The sequence below is a fragment of the Grammomys surdaster genome, unplaced genomic scaffold (assembly GCF_004785775.1).
Source record: "Grammomys surdaster isolate TR1022 unplaced genomic scaffold, NIH_TR_1.0 233, whole genome shotgun sequence".
In the NCBI taxonomy this organism is placed as follows: Eukaryota; Metazoa; Chordata; class Mammalia; order Rodentia; family Muridae; genus Grammomys; species Grammomys surdaster.
The window spans coordinates 558,056-582,285 of record NW_021604678.1 but is presented as its reverse complement, the minus strand read 5'-3'; the positions used below and the strand labels follow the sequence as shown (position 1 = coordinate 582,285).

At 44.0% G+C, this 24,230-nt stretch overlaps 1 protein-coding gene across 3 annotated transcripts; it reads left to right on the top strand.

Annotated features, from left to right (window-relative positions):
• The first annotated feature begins 5,118 nt into the window (after positions 1 to 5,118).
• Positions 5,119 to 24,009, top strand: Nudt9 (nudix hydrolase 9). 3 transcript variants are annotated; one of them, XM_028773669.1, is made up of 8 exons: positions 5,119 to 5,181; positions 10,229 to 10,468; positions 12,706 to 12,801; positions 14,265 to 14,351; positions 16,687 to 16,798; positions 18,242 to 18,388; positions 20,203 to 20,287; positions 23,568 to 24,009. In XM_028773669.1, exons 2-8 carry the CDS (start codon positions 10,272 to 10,274, stop codon positions 23,744 to 23,746), a joined length of 903 nt encoding a protein of 300 aa, XP_028629502.1. In that variant the 5' UTR covers positions 5,119 to 5,181; positions 10,229 to 10,271; the 3' UTR covers positions 23,747 to 24,009. The 3 variants fall into 3 exon arrangements, with proteins under 3 accessions (XP_028629502.1, XP_028629499.1, XP_028629501.1); XM_028773666.1 differs by lacking the exon at positions 5,119 to 5,181 and adding an exon at positions 5,213 to 5,489; XM_028773668.1 differs by lacking the exon at positions 5,119 to 5,181 and adding an exon at positions 5,514 to 5,634.
• The last annotated feature ends 221 nt before the right edge of the window (positions 24,010 to 24,230 follow it).

Here is a 24,230-nt window from a genome sequence, read left to right as displayed (position 1 = left end):
AAACAAGTCAGACCCTCTCTCTCACCAGGGAAACAGCTAGTTCTCACAAGACCCACACAGCAAACTTACACTTTAATCTCCCTGACCACAGAGGGCCACATGGCCCCTTAGCAGCAGGGAGTGTAGGAAAGATTCCATTTTACTGTAGGTATTTTCCACAGGAACCACAGCTGGGAAGCAGTTGTTGATGTCCACTCAGGGTTCTCTCTCAGCCTCTGCAGAGTAACCCCTACTTACAATGTTTCACTGTATCCAGCTTCCTCTCCTTAGCAAGCTCTTTCCTACTCCAGAGTGGATGGCTTTCAGCCCTCTTACATGGACTGTTCTTCTCCCAGCTTGTCCAGCTTCATATCTCTGCCAACCGTTACAGTCTTGGGAAAGCTTAACACTTCTTTTACAATGGGAAGTGACTTCTTTCTCAATGACTTTCTCCCACAGGAGATTATCTCTCCCTTCTTAGGGCCTCCCTCACCCCTCACCCACCCTTCTCCTCTAGCCCCTCCTTCCTCTTTCCTTCTCCTTTCTTGAGGCAGCATAGCCTCTGAATAGCAGTGTGTGGTCAAGGATGATCTTGAGTTTGATCTCCTGTCTCCTGAGTGAGGATTAAGATGACCGCCAGGCATCTCCAGGGCTTTGTGCACGATGAGAAAGCACTCTAGTAACTTAACTAGGTGCCCAGCCAATTGAGCACTGCCCCTAGTCTGCGGTTACTGCTTGCTTATTATTCATTTCCCTCTAGTATGGAGCAGCGCTTTGTAATGCAGGGTCTACGTAGCTCTAGATGTTCTGAAACTCCCTATGTAGACCAGGCTGGCCTCAAACTTGCAGAGATAATCTGTCTCTACCTCTGGAGTGCACCACCATGCCGTTTGGTATTTTTTTTTTCAATATATAAGTCCTTTATTGTCCTCAAAGAGCCCAAATTGTACTTGTGATCAGGATCTTGTTTCTGGAGCTAGGAATCTGAGGCCTCACTCGTTAGACTACTGCACGGTTCCCTTCTCAGACACATAGATGTCATCCAAAAACTTTCTGATATCTTTGCTTTTAACTGTTGTAGCTTGCTGAATCAGAGCCGCTGAATTTGAAACAAGTTCAATATCATTTCCTTCAAGGATTAATTCATCCTTCTGGGCTTGGGAGACAGAACAAGCAACAAACCCTGCGGATGTATTTTTGACCCAAGAAATTTCAGATTTCAACCAAAGACCCATTCTCCTGAATAAGGACATTGATGGGGAAGTGAGCATACACAGACCTCATCTTGTAACGGAAGCCATTGTAACACCCTTGATCATGTTCTGAACATGACTGCAGACGGTTCTGACAGTGGCCAGTTCCTTTCTGTTACCCCACCATTTGTCAGCCTTTTCTTCTTCTTTCCAAGAAGACTCAGCTCTATGTTGATGTGATTGAAGTCCCTCTGCAAAGATCCCCTGGGGCCCTTCACAATGATGGTGCGCCCCTCCAGAGTGATGTCGACATTTTCTGGAATGTCGACAGTCTGACTGCTGAGAATGGTCTTCATTCTCGCAGTAGATGGGGCAAAGAGCGGTATGTTTTTCTAATACAGTTTTTTTTTTTTTTAAAGACAAGGTTTTATATGTAGCCAAGCTGTCTTTGAACTTCTGATCCTTCTGTCCCAGCTTCCTGAGAACTGGAATTACATTCATAAACTACTAGGATCTGCTTTGAAATGCACATTGAACTGATGTTCCTAGAAAAAAAGTCACAACTACATTAATATTCTATAGGGCTGTGTGGGACTGCATAAGGGTATCCTGGGTCATGGTTGAGCAGGTACTTAGAACCCCCGAGATTCTCCGTGGAATTCTGCGTGAGAACCGGCAGGAGTTCGGTCCCTCCCATCATCTAGGATCCTGAAAAACAGTCACATTTCCATAGAGTCACATAGGCCAGGCTATAGGCCTCAGGCCCTAGAGATTTACATACTAATGAAGGCCAGAGGGCAGAGCAAATTAAACATTCCTCCCCCTAGATCCTCCCCCAATCCTCCCCCTTTCTCCCTCCCTATATAACTCGGGACTACCCTGAGTTTTGGGGGGGGTACGCCTAGATCCATATATTATCCGCCATGACAATAAACCTTTTTGGAACCAAGGACTTCCTCGTGTTACTGGGGCCTGCCGCCGCCAAGGCCCTCAGGCCGCTGGAACCATAGGATCTTCCTCCCTAATGTGGGAGCCACCACGGAGGCGGAAGCCCCGGCCTTTTTAAATTTTCCCCACAGGGCTGGGTAACTGATTAGGAATCAATGACTGTGAAAAGTTGGAATGTTGCAGGTCCAGAGTCAAATTATCTTGAGTTCTCTATTTAAATAGCTATTTATTGCCTTCCTTGTGACTATTATATAAATCCCATTTTAATATAAACAGACTGTATCCCAAAGAAAATCAGATAACATCTGAGGCCTTTATCAGAGATTTCATTAATTTGCTGTAATTTGCTTACCTGATGTTTCCATTCATATATTTAAAGTGTCTTAATTTAGGATTTTTTTCTATTGCTATTGAAACAATAAAATTGTCACCATCTAGGAACACGATATTTCGGGTAATCTAAATCTGTGTTCCTGGGGACAGAGGAATTCATATTTTGCTCCAGAAGAAACTAAGACCATTTGTAGTGAGAACTATGCTTTTTTATGTCAACAATACTTTAAGAAAAATGCTATTTGAAAATGCTGCCAAAGATAAATAATGCCTGGGCTACAGAGATGGCTTAGCAGTTAAGAGCACTGGTTTGCGACTCTTCCAGAGGACCTGGGTTCAATTCCTAGCACCTATATGGTGGTACACAGTCACCTCTAACTCAAGTCTTGAGGAATCTAACATCCTCTTCTGGACTATGTAGGCACTAAAAACCTGGGGTACACAGATATTCAGGCAAAACCCCTATACACATGAAAGGAAATAAATCTTAAAAAAAGATAAGCCTGTGTAAGAATTCTAGTTAAAGTCACAAGGGAAGATTTTACTGGACACTGCTGATATGTTTTTAAGAAGATAAAGAGATAAAGAATATGTTCTATGGGTGTGTGGTGAGGTATGGGGGAAGGGGATGTCTCAGTAGGCCCATGCCGAGGCATCCCTTCCCTGAGGGACCAGCTACATAACGGTATTGGATTGAGTTTATTCAGGGCATGGGGAGGAGAGTTAAAGGGGTAATAGAGGCAGAGAAAGGGAGAGGGAGGGAGAGGAGAGGACAGGAAAAGAGAAGAGAATAGTAGAGGCTGGTCATGAGCATGTGGAGAGAGGGGGAAAGGAAGGGGTGAGGGGACAGAGGGGAATCAAGAAGGCAAGAGAGCGGATCAAGAGAGGGGGTGGGCAAGCAGCCCCTTTTATAGTGGGCAGGCCTACCTGGCTGTTGCCAAGTAACTGTGGGGAGGAGCATATCTGGCTATTGCCAGGTAACGGTGGGGTGGAGTTTAGACAGAATGCTAACAACTGCTGCCTTAAGAAAGCCTACATTATGAACTGGACTCTATTTTCATTAAAAAAAAAAAAAAAAGATAGAGATTTTGAGGGCCGGAGAACAGTGCTGCAGGATGTTAGGTGTTCGTGTATGTACTAACGGCTGTAACTGGGTTATTTGGGTTCTTAATTTTTACTTGTTCAGAGCAGAAAAAAACGTGTCTCTTATGACAGGAGCAGTGGATCAAGCTGAAGACAGCCATCTCTGGAAGGGACTGGAGCCCAAGGTGATTTATCTTCCTGAGTACTCACACCACAAAGACATCTCTATCACATCTCGAGGAAACTGTGGGGTGGTAGGCATACGCCCCAAAGTGCAGAGAAAGAAAATATACTTAATGTCTACTTTGCTCCAGGGACCTGACTATCTGTAACCAGGCTTGGGCTGGGGGTAGGGAAGAAATTTATTATACTTTTAGATTTTTTTTTTTTTGTCCTTTGGAGACAGGGTTTCTCTGTGTAGCTGTCCTGTTGGCTGTCCTGGAACTCACTCTGTAGACCAGGCTAGTCTTGAACTCTCAAACTCGGAAATCCTCCTGCCTCTGCCTCCCGAGTGCTGGGATTAAAGGCGTGCGCCACCACCGCCCGGCTACTTTTAGATTTTCTAAGCGGGCATTTTTAGTATAGTCATGAAGCCAACACCCTAAAGTGTCTCATCAAGTGAACGAATGAAAGCTGGAGTGCACACCACTATGCACGCCTGGCTTTACCACTTCCAACCTAGGCTACCTTTAGTCCTTCGTTCGTTACTTGTTATCCAAACCTCGTGCCAATTTCACAGATTGTCTAGAAGTTTTGACTTTGGGCTTCAAAAGTGGGACACTGAGGCCAGCTGTCCTTTGGACAACAGGCTTACAGGCTCATCAGATACTACTGATGTTCCTGTGTGTGGAGAGGTATAGTGGGCCCATGCCGAGGCATCTCTTCCCCCTGCGGGACCAGCCACACACCAGTATGAGAGCGAGGGGGGAGGGGGGTGAGAGAAAGGGAGAGGGAGGGAGAGAGGAGAGAGGGAGAGGGAGAAGAGTAGAGGAGTAGAGGCTGGCTGGCCATGACCACGTGGAGAGAGGGGGAAGGGAAAGGTGGAGGGGCGAGGAGACAGGGAACCTAGAGGCAAGAGAGCAAGAGAGTAAGAAAGCGAGGAGGGGGCAAGCAGCCCCCTTTATAGTGGGCAGGCCTACCTGGCTGTTGCCAGGTAACTGTGGGGCAGAGCATACCTGGCTATTGGAGGAGTTTAGACCTGAATACTAACAACAACTACCACCGCGGACAGCACGGTGAAGGGGGCTCTGGGGAGCTCAGGCTGCGTTCCAGGGTTGGGGGTCCTTCTTTATGGGTTCCAGGGGCGAGCAGTCACATGACTGGCATGATCACGTGACTGGCGGGAGCCCAGCATGCGGGAAGCCCAGTATGCGGGCAAGTTTCGAAAAGCAAATTACTCCACTTCTGGAAACCAAACCACTGTGTCTCATGAATCGTCACTGAGTCATTCTACTTCTTCTCAAACCTCGCAGTGGTCACGTGACTCCGTACTGCCGTCCTCTCCTGGAAGCACGTGGTCTCAGCGTAGGTCACATCACATCCCTGACCCTCCTTCCGCTTGGTTTCAAAGTCCTCTGTCTCCGCGGCCCGCTGCGCGCCTCAGCACTTCAGTGCGCCTGCGCAGACCGAGAGGCCGGGCAGACAGGTTGGTTTGCGGCGTTGCCGTAAAGCGCTGTCGCGCGGCGGGTACGTCGTGGGGCTGCGGGCGCTGCCGGCCACTGGCGACCCGCGCCAGGGAAGCGCGGCCGGGTCCCAGTGCCCGCTGGCTGCAGGTTCGGGGCTCGCGGCTGGACTCCGGGCGAAGCCGGCCACCTCTGACCCCTCGCCGGCCGCGCGCCAGGCGCCGATGGCCGGCCGCTCCCTGGGGCAGGCGGTAGCCACCGTGTCGCTCTCGGTAGCCCTTGCGTCTGTGACTGTCCGGTCCTTGGGCTGCCGCGCCGTCCCCGCACCCAGGTACCCGGTTTCTAGGACGGGCTGCGGCTCCCAGACCTTGGGTGGACCTGCGATCCTTCCTTCCTTTCCCAGAGGTTATGTAGGCTGTGCCGGCGTACTGGACCCTTCTCGGTGTCTGACTTTTAAATTTGCCCTTCTAGATAAGGTACCAACGTTAATTCATGGATCCCCAGAGTTTAAAGAGCATTTATGATGTGTCGCCCTGTGCTAGAGGTGATACTGAATCCATATGATAACATATATACTGTTACTCTGAGTAGCAGACAGTGCTTTCTGTGCGCTGGAAGGCGCTGACTATTGGCTTTAGTATAGACTGGAAATTAAAGTGTGTGAGCAAGTGCCTCGGGACTGGGAACCTTGCTCTTTCCCTTCTTGCCTGTGTTAGGTGGCCGCAACTTTATTTCCTAGTGACTTGGAAAGTTTGTAAGCCTGGTTCTGTTAAGTTCTCTGACACAAGTGTCTGTAGTAGTGTCTTCCTTAAAACACATGTCTTCCTTACACCCGTGCTTCAAACTTGACTTTATCCAGGGGGCAGACTCAGGAAGCGTCAGTTCCGAAGAGGAAAGAGGCTAGTTCCCTGATTCTTTGGCCAGCCTGTGAGACCGAATTTGGAATTTCTGTGGGCTACCCTAACAGAAGTGACATCTTCTTGACCTTTTTGAAAATAGAATTACTTCTGCTGTGGTGTGTAGGCCCCATGGTTCCATCCGTTTTCTGCCTTCCTGACAATGTTTAAAGCCCCTCAGTCAGAGTATCCTCTCTCTGCTGGTGTGAATTAACTTCCTTTTATACACCCCTTCAGTGGGGTTTGCAAAGGGAAGAACTTCCAGCTCTCTGGAAGTCACTAATGGCATTTTTGTTGATTGTTACCAGAACAGTGTAAAGCAGCTTGGTCCTAACTCCAACCCGGATTCTTTAGTGCCACAGGGAAAGGAACTCTTAAAGTAGTATATCCAGAACCGAAACTGCATATTCCAAAGAAAAGCCCAAAGCTAAGTTAACAAGTATGTGTTGAGTGCCTGGAGATCTATTGTAAAACATCTGTCGAGAAACAAATGACTGTAACTTCAAGAGTTTTCTGACTACCGATTTCTTTAGGGGTGTAGCCCCTCATTGATTGGCCACATTCCACACCCTTGACATAGCACTCATCAGACTAAAAAGGTTATCTGAAAAGAAACAGAAGGAGGAATAAGAGGGGCCTGGAGAGATAGCTAGCAGTTGAGAGCTCTAGTGGACTCCATTCATTCTCAGCTCCCATGTTAGATGTAAACTCATGCTCCTTTGCCATCACTGTTCCCTCGTGCAGGAGCCATGCATGAACACACACATGTAATCAAAAATAAAATATAAAAATGTAGGAGAACATGAGTGATGGGGTGGGAAGCTGGGAGGAGTTGGGGGGCGGATATGATTACAATACATTCATGTGTGTGTGTGTACACACGTGTTTCCAGTGTGAGAAATCTATATGTATAGAATTCTCTGAGTAAGTGAATAAAAATATATTAAAAAAAATTTTGTGACTAACAATGGAGGGAAATCCAGGGCACAATAGTTTTGTAGTTAGAATTTATGATTTACCTAATTTCAAAGATCTTTATTAGTTAAAACTGGAAAAGTCAGGTTTCCGTTTCTCAACAGGTTTTATCAGTGATGTAGGTTAATGTGCTGACATGTAACATGTGTGACCTAAACGTGAAGCAGAGGTGCAACAGGAGCTATCAGACTTGCTTCCGTAGCAAGGTTTTGTGTGGGTCAGATGAGTGGGCAGTATTTCCAGTGCTTAGAAGAGTCCTTGCAGGTGTACACTTATTTCTTATAAATTATAGTATTGAAGATTTTCTTTGGTTCATAGCAGTATGCAGCTGTTGGCTTTCTTTCTTTTTCTTTCTTTCTTTCTCTCTTCTTTCATTTTTTTTTTTTTTGCCAGTCTTAGGAACTGGTCTTTGCTTTGTAAGATGCATTTTATTAATTTCCTAATTTCTGTCTCTTAATTGCACAGTCTTGTAATGTAATAAAAGAGATTTAGGCTCTGTATATGTGCATATTCTTCCAGTAGCCAGCACTGTCTCATATTGGAGAACAGATGTAAATAGATTACCATTCTTCTGTGGGGAAGATACGTAGTCTGATTATACTGTGACATTTATTTAAAAAAATTTATGGGTGTTTTGTGTGTGTGTGTGTGTGTGTGTGTGTGTGTCTGTGCAGTTGTATGTGTCTGCACTCATGTGGAGCCCAGAAGACAATGTTGGTGACTTTTATTCACTGTCTGCCTACTCCTTTGAGAAAGATTTCCTCCTTTAACCTGGGGTTTATGTCTCTGGCTAGGCTGGATTTTTTACCTCTGTGCCCCCACTCTCCACCTGGAGTTAGAGATGTGTGTGGGATGCCTGATTTCTTACATCAGTACTGGGCTCTGAACTCTAGTTTGTGGTGATTGGGTAAGTAGCTATCCTAGCAGAAGTGTCACCTCTCCAGCTAATTCTGACAAACACGCATGTTTCACAGACTTATTTTTGAGTACAAGCTTGAGTGGGTAAGATTTTCATTTTTCAGAGAATTTGTAACTTGGATTTCCAGATTTGTAGCAGCTGAAGCAAGCATGCCATCAGATAGGGAAATAAGGAAAACATACCACTTTCATTTGTTTGTGAGGCAGTTTTGCTGAGCAGGCCCAGCTGGCTCTGATCTGGTGGCCTCCCTGGCTGTCGCCATGGCTCAGGGATTGCACCTTTCACTTGACTTAACAAGTCACCTGTGTTAGACTTGGCGTGCAGCTTAGAACAGACAACACCAGACCAAACGGTTCCAAGGGGGAGGGGCTTATTCAGGGCAGAGGGGAAAGGTGGGAGAAGAGACATAGAGGAAGATGGCGGAGAAAAGAGAGCAAGGTCAGGGAGTTCTGCCTATTTACATAGGCGGCGACGTAGCCTTTTCCCAGGTAAGGGTGAGGTAGCCAGGTGGATTCTGGGAGTGTATGGCGGTTGCCTTGGCAATAATGTAGGGTCGCCTAGATGTGATGTCACTGAGTTTGGGCCCCGATATCAACAGTCTGTCCTAGCTTGCACTTGCTCCCACCCTCTTAGGGCTGTGGACCTGCCTTGTGGATGCAGGGTGCATGTGAATGAAGCAGCAGAGTTTTGAGACTCTCTGAATGCCATTGTAAGGCCCAGAAGAGGCTGGACCCCTGCTCAAGTCTCAGGGACCGGTGCCCTCCCCACCCATGACCACAGAAGTCGGCACTTGACGTAATCAGCAAGAGGCTTTTACTAGTAAAGCAGCATGCTGGGACTCAGTCTCATACCTCCAAAAGTAGGAGAGAGAGTGCGCCCCAAACATCAAAATACACAGGCTTATAAAGACAAAAGCCGCAGGCTGGGAGGGGGGCTGGGGAGTAGAGGATTCTTAGGCAGGAAGCTCTTAATTGTATTTCTTATCCGCACACAGCTGGGAAACTGGGAGTCAGGATATTCCAGGGGTGTGTGTGCTCTCTTATCAATACATACACAGCTGGGAAACTGAGGAGGCAGGATGTTCCAGGAGTGTACTCTCTTAATTGGTATGTCCTGCCTTGGACCCTTCCCTGGGAGTTCATGAGTTCACGGTCCCATGTTATTCCGAGATATTGGCCAATTAAAAAATTCTTTCTAACTCTGACTAATTAAAAAAAAATTATTTCTAACACTATGACAGCAAAAAGCTTGCCTTACACTTAAATCTGTAGACAGCCAATGGGATGGAGCCTCCTGAGGGCAGGCAGAGTGAACAATTTCGAGTTTCTTACAAAAGCAATCATGCTGTGTTGATGGGACTCAGCAGTCACACCTTGAGTGTCACTCCAATGAGCTGAAAACTCATGTCTGCACAGACTTGCATATAAGCTTTTTAGTAAATTTATTTATAAACTCATGCTTGTATTTGTGTTCATGGCTGAGTTCTCAGAACATATGCCCCTTTTCTAAAAGAATAGAAAACAAATGTTCTGCCCTGTTTTCTCTGCTAAAATAACTGCAGCCAGTAGGCAACAGTTAAGATTAACTAGTTGTGTGTATATATACATGCTAGTGTGTGTGTGTGTGTGTGTGTGTGTGTGTAGCAACCAGAGGTTGATATTGGATGTCTTCCTTAGTCCCTTGTCATGATGGGGTCTCTTACTAAACCTAAAGCTTACCTATGGGCTAGGCTGGTTGGTTATTGATCTTTCTCTGTCTGCTCTGTCTCCAGGGTTGTGGTGACAGATATGTGCTTGCATGCCCAGTGTCTATGTTGGTGCTGAGGCTCTAACCTCAGTTCCTCATGCTTGTGTGGCAAGCATTTTTCTGAGTTATCTCTCCAGTCCAGATTTAGCTATTTTTAAAGTATTCATATTTGAAAAACTTTCATGGATGTTTCTTAACTTGAACTTTTTGATTTAAAAAAAAAAAGTTTATTTTGTATTTTAATGCATGTGTGTCTTGTGGATAAGAGTGCAGGTGCCCTCAGAGGTCAGAGGCCTTGGATACCCTGGAACTGGAGTTACAGGTGGTTGTGAACTGTGTTTCTTAGGTGTTAGGAATTGCACTTGGGTCCTCTGGAAGAGCAATACACACTTGCAGTCGCCATTGTGTTATTTTCTGATTTTTTTAACACGTTTTTGAAATTGAAAAATGTTTCAGGAATTTTTGACCTAGGTTCTTTAATTCATGTGCTTTTGGAATGTCTATAAAATGTTTTTCTTGTTTTTCTCTCCTTAGAAACCCATTTCCATCCTGTGGGTTTCACCTTCAAGCCAACATCATGTCTGGTTCTAATGGTGCCAAAGAGAATTCCCACAATAAAGCCCGGACATCTCCTTACCCAGGTTCAAAAGTAGAGCGAAGTCAGGTTCCTAATGAGAAGGTGGGCTGGCTTGTTGAGTGGCAAGACTACAACCCAGTGGAGTACACCGCGGTCTCTGTCTTGGCTGGACCCCAGTGGGCAGACCCTCAGATCAGGTGAGCAGATAAGTGCGTAACTGGGTCTAAGACTTATGGAAAGTCAGGGGTTTTAAGTTATCATTTGATGTTTGAAAAAAAATCATTTTAATCCATGCTGGGTGTTGTTAGCAGTCAGTTTCTCCATTTGCTTGAATTTCCCAAACCAACCAGTCCATGCTTGTTTATTTTTTGCCAAGTTTTGTGAGGGCTTCCCCTAATAGGTGAGGTGAATCTATTTTGGTTTGAAATTACTGCTGTTTTGGAGTAATAGCAGTTGGTGATATCTGTTTGCATGTGCTCGTTGGGTTAACAGTTGTGCACCTCTGTTGTTCCTGACAGAGGTAGGCTGGTATTTGAAGTGGTGAAAACATCTGTCAGACTCTTTTCCCGATTACCAAAACCCGATGATGAGCCTGTATGCTGTGAAAGCGGTTGGGTTCCAGCACCAATGGAAGAAGCCAGGAGGGACAGCATGGGCAGTGGGACCTGCATGGGCTTGTAACCCCAGTGCTGGAAAGGCAAGGTTGGGATCCCAGAGCTTGGCTAGCAGCCCAGCATGTTTGACCAGTTCGAAGCCAGTAAGAGGCTCCTCAAAGAGTAGATGAGAATCCTGAGGCTGACCTCCATCAAGGTTGATCCACCAACTCCAGCACTTCTAACAACAAAAGTCAAACAAACCAGTTGATTGAGGTAGATGTTAGGAGAGTGCTAACTACTGTCTAGGAAGCGGAAGTGGATGACTGGATAACCAGCAGCTCCCCACATACAGTCCGGAGGGGGAGTACATTCTGCTATCTTATGGCATAGTGGGTGTAACTGTTCACAATACTTTGTTATATATTCTATAAAGAGCTAGAGAAGAGAATTTCGAAAGTTCTCCTTATAAAGAAATGGCAAATGTGTAAGAAGATGTAAATGCTAATGATTCTAATGTGGTCATCACATATCAGATCATCACTGTACCTATAATATTTACAGTGATTATGTGTCAATTCAAAAGACAAAAAGGAAGCAGCACTGTTTGCCCTGCCGACGGCTGCAGTGTATAACTCATAGGAGAAGAGGCCCAGGCCTCCCTCAGACTCAGTCTATCATGTACTGTTTGTCTGTATATAAACAAATGTCCGTGTGGGGGCGGTATGGAGGAAAGAGAGGAGGAAGGGCTGAGAGGGAGTGAAGGGAAGGACCCAGTGCAGGTGGTGGACTGGAGTTACGAAAGAGCAGACCCAGCTACTCTTTCTTTGTTTCTTCTAATTCTCATGGAGTTTTGGCTTCGGTGGTGTATAAGTACTTAAAATATATTTGATACAGAAAGTATAAATGTAATATAAAATTTCACAGTTTCTTTTCCGAGTGTTTGTGCTAACTTTATAGGAATTCATTGAGTTGTGTGGGTTCTTGGTCTATTTGCAAGAATGTTTTGTTTTGTTTGTTGTTTTGGGTTTTTTTTTTTTTTTTGGTTTTTGGTTTTTGTTTGTTTTTCAAGGTAGGGTTTCTCTGTGTTGCCTTGGGTGTCCTGGAACTCACTCTGTAGACCAGGCTGGCATCAAACTCAGAGATCCCCTTGTCTCTGCCTCCCAAGCAGAGACTAAAGGTGTGTGCCATGCCTGGCCTATTTGCAAATTTTTTAATACTGTTTATTTACAAAGTGTTGAAGGACGACGTAAGTGCGGTCAGCGCTCATTTCGGAAGTGTGCAGGTGCAGCTCAGCAAACATGCAGTTCAGGCCAGGATCACCAGCATTTCCAGAGGATCATGTCTTTTTAAAAATCATATTTCTTTTATAGTTGATGGGATAAATTCATCCCCCTGTGACTTTTGATAAAATGAATATTTGACAGTATTAACCAATATGCGTTAAATTGAAATAATGAAGGTTACTTTGGAACAGTAGAGATATCATAGTGTTCAGAGAAGTCTTGCAGTTGGAATCTGTGTGAGCCGCCAACAGTTGCTGTAGTGTGTGCACAGGCAGTTCTGTGTGATGGTGTCATGCAGACATTTTCGATCATGTGGGAGGGGCATCCATCCCCCTGTCAAGCACCACGTGGCTCATGAATACTACATCCTTTTCTCCTTTGGCTGAAAGTTTTTTTGCCCCAGAGCCTTTTTTGATTGAATAAGATTTGTAAGTCAGAACTCAGTCCTGAACATTTTTCCCGATTCTGTGTTTATTATGAATAGCAGTGAGTTATATGGCTAAGCTGTGGGTGCATCTAATCATTACTTTATGTGCATTGTCGTTCTCATTGCAGTGAAAGCAACTTCTCTCCCAAATTTAATGAAAAGGATGGGCATGTTGAGAGAAAGAGCCAGAATGGCCTGTACGAGATTGAAAATGGAAGACCCAGGTAGGTGCTGGGATGAAGGAACTGAGTCTCAAAAGGAAGAAAAGGTGTTGGCATTCAGAGTACAACTGTAAGGGCCAGACGTGATGAGAATTTATGTATGTTAAGCAGTTACATTTTCACTGAACTCAGATTGGGAAAGAGTGTTAGCAATTTGCATACAACTAGTAAGTGCTACAGACACTTTAAATTAAATTAAAAGGTTTACTTCTTTTAAAGAAGTTTTTTGTTTTCTTTTGTTTTTGTCTTTGTTTTTGTTTTTGTTTTTGTTTTTCGAGACAGGGTTTCTCTGTGTAGCCCTGGCTATCCTGGAACTCACTTGTAGACCAGGCTGGCCCTGAACTCAGAAATCCGCCTGCCTCTGCCTCCCAAGTGCTGGGATTAAAAGCATGTGCCACCACTGCCTGGCTCTTTTAAAGAATTAAAGGTATGGTTTCATAATTTTATCTTGAAGATTGAAATAATTAATTGAATAAATTATAAAAAGGATTAGAATTTATGTTTTCAGTGGTTGGTTATTAAATGAACTAATGGCTTAAAGAAAGAATTTATCCAAACATGTAAGCCATGTTAAGACTAAAAATAAAGCTTTGTTGGGGTGAGATTGCCCAGTAGGTAAGGTCTGAGACATGGCTGGGTGCCTGCATAGATCCCTGGGACTCACATGGTGAGGGAGACATTGACTCCTCTAGGTTCTTCTCTGATTCACACACACACACACTCGCACACCCATGCACACCCATGCACACCCATGCACACACATGCACACACATGCACACACATGCACATGCACACACACACTCGCACACCCATGCACACACATGCACATGCACACACACACACTCGCACACCCATGCACACACACACACACACGTAATTCAAAAGACAAGTAAAACCCAGTAATGGTAACATCAGGCTCTTTTGTCTTACTTTCCATTCCTGTCCTGTGATTTTGAAATCAAGTTATTGTTAGTTATCCTGGTGACTCTTTTTAAAAAATACTTGTGAGTTTAGTACAAAACATACAAAAAGTCGCTCAGTTTTATCAGCAGTAAAACCAGTGGTGTGAGTGTCTTGTGGACTAGATGAAGATGTTAGTTGCAGGCTGGAAAGATAGCCTGTTGGATAAAGCTCTCATACAGGCCTAGAGACAGGCGTTTGGACACCAGAGCCCACAGGAGAGCTGAGCAGGCATGCTGGCTCCTGTAGCTTAAGGACTCAAGAAAGGAGCAGAGACAGGGTATCCCAGGAGTAAGCTGGCTGGCCAGGCTGTCTTAGACTGGCTGGTTGCCCCTCCCTCACTAAACTGGAGAGCTGTTGACACCTCAGGCCAAATATCATGCTCATACCTTCACACATGTACACAAACACCTGCCCACACACATACATGTCGTGTCAAGCTAGATTTTTAAAAGTGAATGCATTCAATTGATTGTATAGTGGTCTTTCATTCTTTTCTACCCTAGAAATCCTGCAGGGAGGACAGGACTGGTTGGCCGGGGTCTTCTGGGGAGATGGGGTCCAAATCATGCTGCAGATCCTATTATAACCAGGTAAGAACTGGGTAAGATGATACAGACGTCCGCTCTCTCCCCCCGCACTGCCCCCCCCCCGCCCCCGTGTTTGGTCTGTAAGAACATGAGACTTTATATGAAATCACAGTGGTGTGCTATAGCTAGGTGTTGTGGTTTCTGCTTACAATCTCCCCTTAAATGGGAGATTGAGACAGGAGAATTGCTATGAATTTGAGGCCTGTCTCAAAACCTCAAAATAAGCAATCAACCAGTTCATCAAGCTGTGGTTTTACGTTGTGGGTGTACACCAAGCATTATCTACCAAGGAGTCCAGCTTACTGCCACAGGCTCCATGCTGCGCCCAGTGATTGTGGCCCAGCATAACATCATACCCTCACTTAAACATGAGATGATTTGGGCAGGGGACAGATAACATGAGAGCCCATTTCTCAAACATGAGGTTTGTAAATGACAAAGTCATGTTGCAGTGTCCAAAGTTTGAATGCACCTGGAAGATATTTATTAAACATCAGGTTTTTTTTTTTTCCAGCACTGAGGAGGTACATTAGAGAGTATAAAAAGTATAAGTATTAAGGTTTTGGCCATTGAAAATCTATAGTTACATTTGCAGGGTTGAAAATTTGAAATAAAATAATGAAATATGACTAAGTATAGTCATACATTGCTCAGCACTAGAGACATGTTCCAAGAAATGTGTCATTAGGCAATTTCCTCATTGTGTGCCTGTCACACTGTGTACTTACACGAGCCTAGATAACACAGGGCAGTCATTCAGCGCGGCCTCTTGATGCAAGAGACCTACTGAACATAAGGCCTGTGAGTTAGCTGGAGTAGCATGCCTTAGTGTTCTGTTGTAAACCTGTTAGTTCATATGGCAGTCGGGAAGCCATCAAAACAAAAAAAAAATCTAGAGTTTTCAGTGGAAAGGTACAGGGAAGACCTTGAGGGTCTCTCAGGAAGGGACGAGTCACTCTTACCCCCTGGTTTCAAACGTCTGAAAGAGTGAAGTTGTTTGCAAACTGTTACCTCTGAAGGGAGCCATGGGGCACACTACTTGCACAGGGTCACTGCCCTTTCCAGAGAATACTGTACAGGGAGGGTGATCTGTGGGAGCTGTACCTTCAGTTTCCAGTGAGTGTTCATTAAGCATCTGGCAGGCAACAGTAAGAGAAAAGCAGCACGTGTGGATGGTGGCAGTGTTTCACCTGTTCTTTAGGTCAGTTTGCTTGCCTGAGTCACTCCACAGCTCTGTGGCAGTGAGTGAGTTCCCCAGTGAGCAGTACTCTCTGGCTCTCTTAGGAACTCAGATTTGAGAACTCTGCTGTATAAACATTCACCTGAGTCTTTAGCTTCATGCTCCAGCCTCCTTCTCACTTGCTAGACCTCGAGTTTCGTGGACCAGTATTTCATTGCTTCATATCTTCTTTCTGCTACTTTGGGGTCTGGTATCTTAAAAACAAACATCGCACTAATTATTTTTTATTCCTGTCTGCTGTGCTCCTCAGTCTGAAGCTTTTTATTATGATGTGCCACTGTGGTGTTAGCTCTGCGCTAGAACCCGAGCTCTTTGATGAGGAATCATGGGTTAGATAAACAAATGTGGAGATCTGTCCACACCCGTGTACGGGCTCATGCTCCGCCTCCTGCAGTGAGAGACACCCCCTGGGCCTTTTTCCCAGTTGTTACTGCAAGGACAAAATCCTTACCTTTGTCTAGAACACCACTTTTAGAAAGAGCCTAGAAGTTGAGGATGTAGATTAGGAAGGGAAGGGAGATTTGTCCTCAGAAAAGATGATGTCCTCAGAGGAGATGTGTTCTAAACTGATGTTGCCTAACCATGGGATTTAATTCAAGACATAAAATAGTATAGGATGGAAATCTCCCACCCCCAATCTAAGATGGCATAAAGACTGAGAACACTACACTCAGCTGAAACGGAGTTTCTGCTTTTCTGGTATCACAGGTGTTGTGATGAACAGAGGCATTACCAAGTCTATTTTATCATTTCAGTTTCTAAAAGGGATTCTTGGTGAAAAACACCATGCAACACACCTTTTAAAACCCTTTCTTCAAATTATGTTCTGCTTTTAAGCTTTTTCTTTTCTTTCTTTTTTTTTTTTGACTTTAAGTAGTAAGAATTGTGTATAATCTAAATTTTCCTCACAGAGAATACAGCACCCTTGTATGAACTAAACTTCCTTAACAGGGGTAAACATAGCATTTGTCTAATAAAAACAGGTTTTTAAACTTACCTATTTTAGATAAATTTGTACTTTGTAGTAGAGAAGACATTTTTCTAATGTCATTGAGGGTGGAAGCTGGAGCCTTTGCTGGTCTGTGTTCCTGTCCACAGGTGGAAAAGGGACGAGAGTGGGAATAAGATCACACACCCTGTCTCCGGGAAATGCATCTTGCAGTTTGTTGCCATCAAAAGGAAAGACTGTGGAGAGTGGGCAATCCCTGGGGTAAGCATGGCACCCCCTGCTGGGGCTGCTGGGACGGGCACTGCTCACTGCTTGGCTGCTTGCTGTGAGGCTCCTGTGTGAGGAGGCTGCTCCTTCAGCTCACTGTCACCAAGCTTAGGATGACATGAGGCTTTTAGAATTCAAGGACAATTCTAGCATCTTCGGAAGGAACACGAATGTTTGGATAGATCGAGGCTCGTGTTCTGTCCTGTGCACTTGCCTCTGGGTGAGTCCAGGTGCTCATCTTTAAAATGAAGGTAGCCATATTTACCTCAGAGCGCCCTTGACTATCAGGCCTATGGTTGGCATTCATTATGTAAGGTCCATTTCAATCCCCTACTCTAAACTCAACTTTATATTTTTAGTATTACTTATTGGATTCTTACAGTTTTTAAACATAATGAACAGATGACACTTATTATGGACTTTTCCTTGAAGTTCCAAGTCCCCATCAGGAGGAGTGCACTTTTGCATTGATGTCTTGAAGTGACCTTTAAAGCATGTATTCAATGTGGTAGAGGTTTTGTAATTATGCCTGTTGTGAGGCCGAGGAGGTATCCGATGTGAACACGAATCTTTACACATACCCTGCTATGGGCAAGAATATGTTTTCCTTCGTGGTTTCAGATAGTAGCTGACTGATCCAGTGTAGGCTGATCACCATGAGCCGAGTCAGTCAGCTTCTCTCACACTGTGGTGATTTCATGATTTTTCTTTCCATTTGAAATTCCAGTCACGGGAGCAGCTGCAGTAGCTGCTGCACTCTGAGACCTGCTGGTCTCCTTGACTGACTCTCTACCTTTGTGGGTTAATACTTTAGACAGTGTATAATAGCCACATGAACACACACCCCTGTCTTTTGTTACGTTCCAGTGGGAAAGGCAGACAATGTCATAAGATGAGTAAATATCTTATGCTAGTAGATGATTAAAGAAAACTAAAGCAGACAGGAAGTAAAAGATGATGTAGGGGAAGTAACATTTAAATGACATCTCGAAGGAGCTGAATGAGTCTGTGGAGAAACTTGTGGGTTCTGGGGAGAAACATTTTGGATAAACTCAGTGAGGCAGCCCTTAGGAGGTGCTTCTGGTACATTCTTCTAAAGATGCCATCATGGCTGCAATGGACTAGATGGGTGGGTGGGAAGAGGTGTTGTGCTGTTTCCTTGCCTCCAGGCCTTGTAGTTTGAATTTAGAAAGTATCAGGAAGTGTCGTTGCCTGGCCCAGTCTGCCATAGCCTAATGGTATACTGATGACTGTGGCCCAGTGTGTGAGCTGCCTTTCTCAGCTGCTTCTGCTAAAAACGGATGTTTTAAGAAGTGCTTCTCAGAGGGGGTTGGGGGGTAAGTACACTGTGCAAATACTATAAGACAGCTTATCGGCCGCTCAGTAAATAGTGTGGAGTAAGCCAAAGCTCACCGCTGCTCAAAAATGTGACTGCAGGGAATGGTAGACCCCGGAGAGAAGATCAGTGCCACACTGAAAAGGGAGTTTGGTGAGGAAGCCCTGAACTCATTACAGAAATCCAGTGCGGAGAAGAGGGAGATTGAGGAGAAGCTGCACGCGCTCTTCAGCCAGGAACATCTTGTGGTAAGGGGCTCCTCAGTCAGGCTGAGTCAGCAGGGGCCTTGAGATCTGGTCCCGAAGCACATGTGAAGTTGGTTGTAGAGCCTGGCCTTAGCTCATGTGATCATTTACTCCTCCTTCCTCACCCCCTGTTCCTTAGCTCAGGGCTGACCTTGCATGACAAATAGGCTATTTTCTTACACACTAAGAATCTATTAAATAGATCTCGTTATTTACAAAAATTCAGCTTGCTGTGAAAAACCCTTGTTTTAGATTTACATTACACTTTTTAAAAATTGCTAATCATTTAAGGTTTATTTCTGTATGCCTGTATTGTCTATATACTCTGTGTTAGTAAAAGAAAACACCACAGAAGGCCTGTGGGCATCAATAATGAAATGACAGAGCTTCTTTTCTTTTTGACTGTCATTTGGATTGATTGCTTTGTTTTTCTTCCAAAATTTGGATCTCTTAACTTTTTTTTTTAAGGGTTATAGCATAAAGCTCAGCCTGGTTAAGTATTTGTTGTGTAACCCAGGTTGTCTTTATATGTGTGTGTGTGCATTTGTGTGTGTGTGTGTGCACATTTATGTGTGTGTGTGTCTGTCTGTCTGTCTGTCTGTGGTAAGGTTGAGGGGAAAAGACTTGTTCAGTTGTTGTTCCTCGGATGCCATTTATCTTGCTGTAGAGACAGAGATCTCATTGGTTAGGCCTGGTTGGCAGGTCGGAAGCCCCAGGGATCCACAGTCTCCCTGTGCCTGCCCGGCATTCACCCTACTGCTTGAGCTCGCTCCAGCCCAGTGCTGGGTCTCCTAATTCCATTCCTCAGCCTCCCAAGGGGACCTTCTGTTTTTACATCTGCTGTCAGGATTGTCTTACCCACGTTTGTGTTGGATGACTAGATATAGATTTTTTTCTGGTATTAATAAGCTTTACATTTCAATTTCTATTATATTAATATTTATCTATATATTATCTATCTAGGTTTATCAATAATAATAAACCTTTCAATATATGAAGTTATAATCAGAGAAATTACTAAAATAGAAACATGCTTATATTATGGAACCTTTGCAGAAAGTATAGCTCAGATCAACTCCTCTCAGTTTTCCCTTGGTGTTGTCAAACTTGGGGCCTCCAGCACACTACGCATGTTCCACCACTGAGCTATGCCCAGCCCTTCTCAAATTGTGTGCTTCTGAGGATTTTGTGAATTTTAAAACTACCTCAAAGGAGAATATTGTCCCCTGAGAAATATAAACACGCCTATGAAACTATGTTACTCTGATTCTGTGCCATATATATATATATATATGTATATGTATATGTATATGTATATGTATATGTATATGTATATGTATATGTATACGTATGTATGTATGTATATATGTATATATGTATATATGTATATATATTATATGTATATATATACATATATTATATATACATATTTAAGGTTTATTTATTTATATGAGTATACTGTAGCTGTCATCAAACACACCAGAAGAGGGCATTGGATTCCGTTACAGATGTTTGTAAGCCACTGTGTGGTTGCTGGGAATTGAACTCAGGATCTCAGGAAGAGCAGTCAGTGCTCTTAACTGCTGAGCCTTCTCTCCAGCCCCCATTTATATTTCTTTATAAGCATTTTTTTTTGTGTGTGTGGTGAAAACTTGTAATATAACATAAACTCTTAACTATTTAAACTGTCCAGTTCAGTAGTGTGATGTGCACAGCAGGATATTTACAAGTATTAATCTAGGGAAGGAAGCTCACCTGTCGTTCACTCGCTCCGACCTCACCCTAGACTGTCGTTCTCTCTCTCCTCTTGCAAATAGATATATAAGGGGTATGTTGACGACCCTCGGAACACTGACAATGCGTGGATGGAGACAGAAGCTGTGAACTACCATGATGAAACAGGTAGTTTTATACTCAAATACAGCTGGAGCAGGCGGACTAGCTGAAGCCAAGATGTCTACTAGGATAGCATCGGATCTAGAATGTAGCCTCTTAAACCCATCAACTGGTGAGCTTAGGGTTGTTTGTCTGCAGGTGAAATTGTTAGCATTAAAGGAGCACTTAGGGCAAAGCTTGCAAAGTTTATCAGCATTATCTAATTAAATGTCTTTAATCTATTGATGGCATGTGAATTTAAAGCTGGATTATAGGCTAGAATAATTCAATGTAAACACAGCAATTAATTAGTGCAGTTATTCCAAAAGCAGGTGAAATTCTGGGTGGGGCAGTTTGGTGATAGGGTAAAAAATGGTGTTTACATTTACCTTGCTGTATGACCCTCCCGGGCTGCAGCCCTGGGCTTGGTTGCCATGTATGTAGTAAGTGTGTGTTGTTGAGTATGTACTTTCCTGATCTCTGGGTTTAAGAGTTTATCACGAGAGACTGTCTGTTACTACAGAAGAGAAGGAAATGGCTGTTTTCAGAATGAGTAAGATCTGTACGCATCAGTCCAATCCACAGAAAGTCATTTCTTGCTAGGCTGGCTGGTGTCTTAAGCATGTCACATTCATTTGTAGAGTAATGAAACAAGGCCAGCTTTCAGAGAATGCCCTGTTCTTCTGGCTCTTTGCTGAACTGCCCAATCTTATGCTAATCACTTGTCCTCATTGGGCAGCCAGGACTTGGGAGGTCTCTTTTCTCTCAACCTTTCTTTGGCCTTGGGAAACTCTGGCACCATCTCCTTTCCCTCTGGAGCAGCTCCAAGAAGATGCTGAGTTCATCCCTTAGTACAAGAACTGAGAAGATGTGTGCAGATGCAGTTTAGAATGGGGCTTGCACAGCTTAACTGTGCACAGTACATTCTTTATCTGTGAGGCTTTTTAGCCACGACCTTTTCTTCAGAGATTAAGGTAGATTATGTATCCAATGTGTGGTTGATCTTTCTTTTTCTGTAAAAAGAAAATTCTTTGCTCATAAATTCTAAGGTGTTTGCTTTGCCTGTATAGATTGGTCATGGTTTGTCTAACAAAAGGAATTAAGGCAAGTAGCATGGACCTTACAGGTTTTCCTGCCAAGGAGTGTGCTCCATTGACTTATCCCCTGCCATAGCTGTAGGGGCTAGGTCTGGTCCCTCGTCCCACTGATCTGTCCTCCCTGCACCTTTGGGTGTCTCTTAGAAGCTCCTTGGTAAGACCTAAGGTGTGTTCCTCTCTCAGTCCAACCCCTTGTTGGTAAAATAATTGTTCACGAGGGCAGTAAATGGTGTGTTTCCGATTGGTTGCTGTTCCCCTCTCCCTGCTGTAAGAGGGGATTTTCTGCCTGAGGAATGCCAGTGTGTCCCATGACCCATGCTTTTTGCTGGATCCGAGAACTGTCTGTTTTCAGTTCCGCTTTCTTTTTGTGAGAGAGGTGGCTGTTGAACTCTGTGTCTTTAAATACTAAACAGTTTTGTTTTGAGTGATATATCAGGTGATCAGAGGAATAAAAGAAAGTCTAGGTATTATTGATTGAGATAAAGCACAGGATGCTGGAGACTGTCCTGAAGTAACAGCTTCATAACGGCTGTGGAGGTGCCTGGAGCTGCAGTGCAGATAGAGCTGGGGGAGCAGCCTGGCACTCAGCACCTGTTGCCAAAACATTATCTTCTGAGGAGGGTTGTTGTTGTTTGAGTGCAGTGACGATGTTTACAGAGGTAAAATAATTGAAACTTACTTAGAGAGTAGATGATGGAAAGAAGACACACACAGTGAACCACCGTCTCTAACATGTCGCCTTAGCTTCTTGCAGACTCTGTGTAGCTTTACAGTAAGTAGATACAAAGGTGCTTATGCCGTGTGCTCTTTCCTTGCTTGGCGTTTCACTTAAAAACATGTTCTGGGCACTGTTTGTTGGCAGTGTCCCTGAGCTCCAGTCACTGTTTGTTTGGTTTTGTTTTGAGATAGTCTTGCCACATAGCTCAGGTTGTCCTGAGCTCACTGTATAGCCCAGGCTGACCACATCAGGCTCAGGAACCTCTGTTTAATGAATGTGACACCCCATTGTGCATCGCTGTTATTTCTTTAACCCGTTTTGTAAAGGTGAAAAGTTTGATTCTGCCCATTTTAAGAATGAGAGGTGCAATGGCCCTGCAGTAAGGGCACTTGCTGCTCATCCTGAGGACCCAGGTTCAATTCCCAGTGCCCTCTTCTGGCCTCTGCCAGCACCTGGCACACATGTGGTGCACAGACATACATGCAGGCAAAATACCTATACACATAAAAATAAATAAAAATTAAAGAATGTAGAATATAATACCAAATGTTTATATACACACATAAAGCACACATATATGTTTATGTACATATACACATAAAGGACATACACATGTTTTTATTTACACATAAAGTATACATATGTTTATATGCATAAATAAAGCACACATGTTTATATACACACATAAAGCACACATTTGTGTTGCCTTGAATAGTTTTCTCTCTGTCTCCTTTGGATAATTTTTTGAGACAGAGTCTCATTATGCAACCCAGGGTTGCTCTGAGCGAATAGCAATATTCCTGCCTCAGTCTTCTGCGGCGCTGGCATTGCTACTCAGAGCTTCATGGTTGCCAGGTAGGTACTGACCACTAGATCTGTAAAGTCCTCATATATCCAGTGCCTGCAGCAGAGTCTGGTACACAAGGCATTCACACCTATCGAGTAAGTGGGAGAATTTATTTTTGAAAACACTGGGTAAATACTATCAATTTAACCTGTAGAAACAGCCATTTACATTTGTAGCAATGATGACATTTAAATAAATACAATTGTAAATATATTGTATTTTAGTTTGCGGTTTGGCATCCAATTACATAGCATTAGACTACAAACCGAGTTAGAAATTTGCTTTTAGGCTTTTTATAGTTAACTCTAATCCTTCTGGAATTTAGTTTTGTAAAGGGTTTCATATGACCTTTTATGCGCTCTCTCTCGCTCTCTCTCTCTCTCTCTCTCTCTCTCTCTCTCTCTCTCTCTCTCTCTCTGTAAAGGAGAAAAGCTTTCTTATTAGTCCTTTCATCTAACATTTAGTTACAGTTCAGGCATTTTGGAGTATTTTGGTTTTTAATTCTATAGCCACCTAATAATGATGATTTAATCTTATTTTTAGTAAGACTTTTGAAGATCCATAATTGCATTAAAAATGGAATAACCCCCAGGTTTTTTGTTTGTTTGTTTTTTGTTTTTGTTTGGTTCTGTCTTTGGAAACTAGGGGAGACAATGGACAACCTGACTCTGGAGGCTGGAGATGATGCCGGGAAGGTGAAGTGGGTGGACATCAGCGACCAGCTCAAGCTGTATGCCAGTCACTCTCAGTTCATCAAGCTCGTGGCAGAGAAGCGAGATGCCCACTGGAGTGAGGACTGTGCTGCTGACAGCCATGGGCTATAACCTGTCCTGAAAGCCAGTGGGCCACAGGCTGGAGAGCACACAGTAGTGCTGCAGAACTGACACTCCTCTAAGGCCACCTGGAAAGGCTTGCAACAAGGTGAAATACCTGAATACAATGAAGAACACTGAGTGTTCAGCTTTCTTCTCAGAGGGATTAGAGACTGTCATTTTGTATATATTTAAGCATGCCTGAAGAACTTTAAATAATTAATGTTCTTTGAAAAATTGTAGTTGCAATAAATATAAAACCCAACTGCTGGTAACTTGTGTTTCTGCTTCTTTTTGTTACCTTTTCTCACTACCCTTAGAGGTACTGCTGAACTGGACTTCCCTTGGAGGGGCCCCCTGCTTAATGGCCCACCTGATTCCCTTTTAACTGTTTGCTTCATGTTGTTCCATGTGCATTCAGTGCCTGAGGAGGCCAGAAGAGGGCCCTGGATCCCCTGGAACTAGATTTGTAGATGCTTGTGAGCCTCCATGCATG

Bases quoted from the DNA above. Each gene is read 5' to 3' on its own strand.
- Nudt9 (XM_028773666.1), top strand. From the start codon at position 5,383: ATGGCCGGCCGCTCCCTGGGGCAGGCGGTAGCCACCGTGTCGCTCTCG. The intron at 14,352-16,686 runs GTAAGAACTGGG...TCCTGTCCACAG, and splicing joins GCAGATCCTATTATAACCAG to GTGGAAAAGGGACGAGAGTG. The intron at 16,799-18,241 runs GTAAGCATGGCA...ATGTGACTGCAG, and splicing joins GAGAGTGGGCAATCCCTGGG to GGAATGGTAGACCCCGGAGA.